This window comes from Haemorhous mexicanus, chromosome 2 (genome assembly GCF_027477595.1).
Source record: "Haemorhous mexicanus isolate bHaeMex1 chromosome 2, bHaeMex1.pri, whole genome shotgun sequence".
Taxonomy (NCBI): domain Eukaryota; kingdom Metazoa; phylum Chordata; class Aves; order Passeriformes; family Fringillidae; genus Haemorhous; species Haemorhous mexicanus.
The window spans coordinates 113412778-113418777 of NC_082342.1; the positions used below are offsets into that span (position 1 = coordinate 113412778).

Sequence of the window (6000 nt, forward strand, 5' to 3'; positions counted from 1 at the left end):
TTCACAAGCAGTGTATCTTCCTCAGAAAACAGGAAACATAGACTTAACCTTTTTACAAGCTATTTCTAAGCAAGAATAAACCATCATTTCCAGGTTTTCTTTAATTATTACACCCACATGTCCAATTCCATTTTTTAAGCTGTGATTCTAACAGGAAAGGTACTAACATTCCAAAGAAAAATGACTGTATCATGAAGTAGCTGTAAATAACATCTGCAAGTTATACAAAGCTCTAAGAAGCTACAGGTGCCAAAAAGTGCATACTTCAGGGTAACAACAGATCCTATTATTTGGTCCACACTCAACACAAGTTACTGCAGAAGAGAACAGTAAATATTTCTAGGTTATACAAATATTTTTTAAAATGTGAAAAAACCCTGTATTTAACCAACAACAAAGAAATTGTTTCAAATGTACAAAAAATGCACTCTTTGATTTAATGTAAAAGATAATCTCTGATATGAAATCAGAACCAGGACCAAAGGACTCCTTCAGTGCATGGAAAGACAGGTGAAATGCAATCCTTGAGTCTCAGGCCAGCACAGAGCACCTCCTGCTCACAGAGTTTACATGCTGCCTTACTGTGACCTGCTGTGTTATGATTTACAGAGCCTACAGAAACACAGATTCAGCTGCTCTTCCTTTGTCTGTCCCCAAGTCATCCTTTACTAACCATCACCTTCTTTCTAATTTTCATCCAATCCCATAAAACTTCACCATGCAGCCTGCATGTACCATGCAAGAGAGTTTATAACTAGAAACAGTTCCCTACAAAATATGAAAAAAGTAATTATCATAGATTTAGTGGTAGAAGTATATATATACTGTAGGTTATCTCATTTTATCTCATTTACCTAACCATAATTGCTCAAAGTATTAAGTTAGCATATGTGAGAAAGACCTGATTACATAAACAACATACTACATCTTTAAGATGAACTGGCTAGGAAAAACACCCATAATAATTTCTCCATTTACTTTATGGGGGTAAAAAATTAAAATATTTGCTTCTGAAAAGCAAAGATTTGCTTCTGAAATGATTCTTCTTCATCTAGACAGAAATTTATTTGGGTTTTTTTTTTTTAATATTGCATTTCTGTGTTTCTGTAATAATGTATTTTCTCTTGGTACAATATTTCCTATGACAACCTAGGGGAGAAATTTTCCCACAACTTTGGCCTAAAGCAAAGAAAAAGATAGCCTTTAATGTAACAAGCAGCTGTACAAATGAGGAACAAAAATAATTAACTGCCTTAAATTTGTTGTTTGAAACTCAGCATAGTTGCTACCCTGCCTCTGGAGAAAGGTGTCTGCAACTTTCCAGGGCAAAAGGCAGTCAAACAGGTTATTTGGATCATGGAAGCATTCTTAAACTCCTTTGTCCACGTTTCTTACTCTCCTTGGAATAGCTGCTGACAGAAATTTAAGGATGTGCCTGTTGTAAAAGCTGCAGGATTTCAAAAGCTATGGCAGCAAGATAAAAGGCCTCTCATTATCTTCTAGCAACAAATACAATTCAATTCTCATCACAGAGGACTTCAGCTCAGAAAGTTCAGGGAACTTGCAGTTGTTTATTCAAGAGACAGGTCTGGGGATCACAGGAGCACAAAGCAAGAGCAGACGTGATTTGCTGCTGTCTATGCTGGACACACTAAGGCAATGAGCAACTATTATTTTTACATCTTCTAAATGGGACTCAAAAATAGAGGACTCATAAAATTTTCAAAGTTTTAAAGTAGTTTTTCTTTCCTAAATGGAAATATAGTACTGGCTACATAAACAGTGAGCCATGTACAACACCTGCAGCCACAATACTCATCATCTGTATAACCCAAAATCCCAATTAATTGCTACTTGGTCACTGAAGTGTTAACTTGCATAAAATTACTTTTTTCAGTAAAGTAAAATATTTTTATGATTTAATGCATACTAAATATTTACCTGAAATTGTTCCACGGTTAGAAATACTAACATGTTTAGTAACTAGTTTACTGTTTGCAATCATTTCACCAAAATCAACCTCTGACTCTATTTCCAGATCACAGTATGGAATCAATCTGCAGAGAAAAGACAACATAATAGTTCCCAAAACTTGAAAATACCTTTGCATTTTTAAAAGAAATTTGATTAAGCACTCCAGTGGAAGAGAGTTTTCCTTTTGTACTAGTTCTCCTATCAAGGTTTTGGGAACTCACTTCAGCTCTACATCATTCACAGGGAAGATCTAAGACAGAGGTACTTATCTATCAGCCTGTTTAATGACTCAGAATTCTAAATTTAAAACAATATAGCTAAAAAAGATTAGTCAAAATTGAATGCACACATTTTAATTTCATTTTAAATACTTCATTATAGTATTTTAAGTAAAACTATCCCGAGTTAGTTGCATCACAAAATAAGACCAAATAATTCACCACAATTCATTATGAGCTGCCTGAACTAAAAGCAGAGAAATTATACCAGTTTACAATTTTGTGTTTGATACATACTTTATGTGACTTCAACAATAGACAGAAGTGAGTAATGACACAAGCCATGAGTGACATCTATTATTTATTTAAGAACCTCAGCCAGTGAGATGACATCACTGTATTGGGTACTTTTTAGCCATAATGGAAAGATCATGCCTCAGGAAACTTGTATTTTAAAGACTCCAATTTTTAATACAATGACACCTGTGATCTCACATAAACTGTGTTTCAAAACAATTGGAATTTTACATCAGCACAGCAGTCTATCTCTGCTTAGCCACAAATAGGAACCTGCAGGAGCAATTCCATCTCCTCATCTGTGTCACATACAGTAGAAAAGAAATCATGGAGAAGAAAAATAAATATCATAGGTCAAGCAAGGTAGACCCTGCCCAAATACTCTACTGCATAAAGGAGAGGGGAGGGTGAAGGAAGGGACAGAGAAAAACAAATTAATCAAGAAATGCCCCAAGAGAATTTGCCTTCAGGAATTTCAATACACTTTTTAATTCTCTTTGATAATTATTGTAATGCAAAAAATAGTTTCATAAATTCTTGAAAGACATGATGCTAGACCAGCAGGATGTGGCAAAAAAAAAAACCAAAAAAATAGGAATCAGCTATCAAGGCTAAAGTGCATTCAAAACAATTGTAAAAATTTTACTTTCCAAGTATCCAGACATTCTTACAAGAAGTTTTACTGGAAGAATAAAAGAGAAGTATTTCTTCTCTCAAGATACTTCAGTATCTCCTTTCTCAAGTAGACAGAAATAAGCATACACTCTAAAAGCAATGAGATTTTCTAACAGATACAGATCTGCAAAAAGGAGGTAGTCAAGTTAAAAGGTTTGGGGTTAGTGTTTTAATACAGTGTGAGGTTTATTTGTTTGCTTTTGTTTGCTGGTTGGGGTTTTTCCATGAAGCTGGAATTTACCGCTTTTGCATGACACAAAATACAATTGGAAAATGCTGATTAAAAAAATAATAAAGTATACTTGTTTTTCCAAACACACAAAAAATAATTATTAAAGCCTGTCAATGTTTCCCCTGCAAAAGACACTTAAACATGAAGATGTGAAGTACTTTAATTTATTGCAAGTTCTTTCCAGAAAAGAGTCACCAGTAGCATTACCAACCTACATGGCTTTACCTGCACAATACTAGTCTGATAAAAATTTTCAAAAATCCTTGAACAAGTGACATTGCTCTAAAACATGCACTGCATTTTTAGAAGTAGGTAAGATATGTTTCACTAAAATCCAGATTTGCAACTGTTATGGACAATTACTGTAAAGTCTTCCATATCAGTGATTCAGTATGAACAGAAGACATTAAGAGTAGTTGTTGACTCGTCTAATAATACAGCACTCAAAATTATCAACATTATCATAACAAAGTTAGAATAAGGCAAAACAAAAAATCCAGACTGTCTGTGATTTTAGAGAGATATCACCCCTATGAATTTCTTACCCATGGGCTGCTCTGAAAAAAAAAAGGAAAAATCTAACTTTTGTAAGAAAACTTACTGTTTGTTTTCTATGCAATTGACAGACTAATTACAAAGCCACAAATGACACGCAGAAGAAAACTTCCCACAAGATTAAACTGCAAATATGAACAGCAGCACATGAACTTTTAAATATCATACCCAAGCACAGGGATATGAACTACGTCATCATCTACTACAAGAATTAGTTTATCCTTAAGATCTTCTGCACACTTGGGAGTATATTCCACAACAGCCTTAACTTGAAGTCCAGATGCAAGGAGTTTGTCTGGATTTTCCACAATCAATTTAAACTGCAATTAAAAAAAAAAAAAAAGTGTTTTTAATTGTTACACATTTCTAGGTTAAAAAGGATATGCATGTACTTTATTTTTAGAAGAACACAAAGATTGATTTAAAACTTACCATGAACTTATATGCAGGATTTTATCATTTCACCTCCCTATTTATTATTCAGACTTTTTTCAGGAAAAGAGAAAGACAGAATGAATTAGCCAAATTTTCTAGTCCCTCCAAGAGAGCTCCAGCTTTTCTTACTGTTGCGAAAAAACCTTCTGAAGCAATACAAAATTAAATCAGCTATTACTCAGTGAAGAATATTTTTAGTGCCTGAGAAAATAATAAGGATTAAGTCTCAGTTCAAAGTAACAACAAAAGGGGACAAGGTAAGAGTTTCCTCTAGGTTGATTGACATCAACATAAAGTCTCACTGCTTATTGAAAATCTGTTTGAAAAGCCCAAGGCACATTCAGTCTTTGGAGTCAAATGAAACAGAAAAAATACAGAAGGGTGGAAAGCACTCTTTCCTCTCTGAAAAAAATCATACTGGACTCGTTGTCAGCAAGCATCTGTTTAAATGAAACACCTCCCACAACTTTCCTTGAACAGACGACACAACCCACTAGCACATAGAGGGAAATCCAGCATTTCCCACATTCCTAGGAAAGCCTCAAAGTAAATCTAGAGCTTCTCTGGTGGTTCAGTCTCCTTAAAACTCACATTACCCTTTGCACAGTGGGCTTCTGCTCTTTATTTGTGTTTATGTCCAGTTTAAATGTTTTATTTCTGAAAGACAGTCTTCGAGTATTCTTTAACTTTTCTGTTCTGGTTTATGTTTTAAATATGCAAACATAATTTACTACTTGCTGTTTCTGATGCCCAAGCATCTCCTTCTATTCCTTTAGAATCCTCATAGCAGTACAAATACTCAGCTAAAGGAAATTTATGTCATGCACATCATGAGCAAGCACATTATGAGCTTGATATTGAAAGAGTAGCCATGTTTTAATTCTGAGGTGTGTAGAATCTATCTGTTCTCTACAAAGAATTAAACACCCAAGCATATTAATTTTATACAAGGCAAAATAAATATTTTATACTAGGAACATTCAAGGAAGCCTATGAAAAACTGCTTGTGAGCTTCTTTGCCTTCCTTGGAAGGCATTTCTTGGCCATGCACTATGACAGCTGAAGGAAGGTTATTTTTCAGTGCTTGCACTCTATGCACGTAATGCACCAGAATGTATTTTAGAGGAGTCATACACTTCAAAGCCTTGTAATCACAGACAGAAACACGGGGTCTGGGAATGAGAAGGGGCAGCACAAGAGACCTTTCTGGAACTGAGGGTGTGAAGTGGAATCTTGTCCCCTAGATGTAATCTTGGTCATCTCATGTACAGTGCCATAAAAATACACAGCAAAAGGCAAGAGTTAATCACAGAGGGAAACACCACAAAACTATGATTCCGTACCCTTTTCTCTTTTCTAAAACTGACTCTGCCTTTCTGCTTCTGGAGCACATGAAAAATTGATAAGGCTGATGAAAAGTAACAAAGCAGAATAAGCACAGTCCTACCAAATCAAGCACTCTCAACAGTTACCAGCTCATTCTTATTAAACTGTAGTCTTCAGCTACAGTTTAATAAGAATTAAGCTGCCACTCTTGCCCTCAAAAAGAAAGGCTCACTACTCAGATAGTGAAATTACTCAAGGTACTTCAATTGTGTGAAAATCAGACTGATG

At 34.9% G+C, this 6000-nt stretch overlaps 1 protein-coding gene across 1 annotated transcript in view; it reads right to left on the reverse strand.

The window, feature by feature from the left end:
• The window catches only part of CFAP47 (cilia and flagella associated protein 47), a 259804-nt gene extending 254660 nt beyond the window's left edge, over positions 1-5144 (reverse strand). The window contains exons 1-3 of the mRNA XM_059840326.1: positions 5118-5144; positions 4121-4271; positions 1942-2067 (exon numbers count right to left, since the gene is read on the reverse strand). Coding sequence (XP_059696309.1) covers positions 1942-2067; positions 4121-4271; positions 5118-5144 — 304 coding nt within the window. The remainder of the gene's footprint in view (positions 1-1941; positions 2068-4120; positions 4272-5117) is intronic.
• Between the last annotated feature and the right edge of the window lie 856 nt (positions 5145-6000).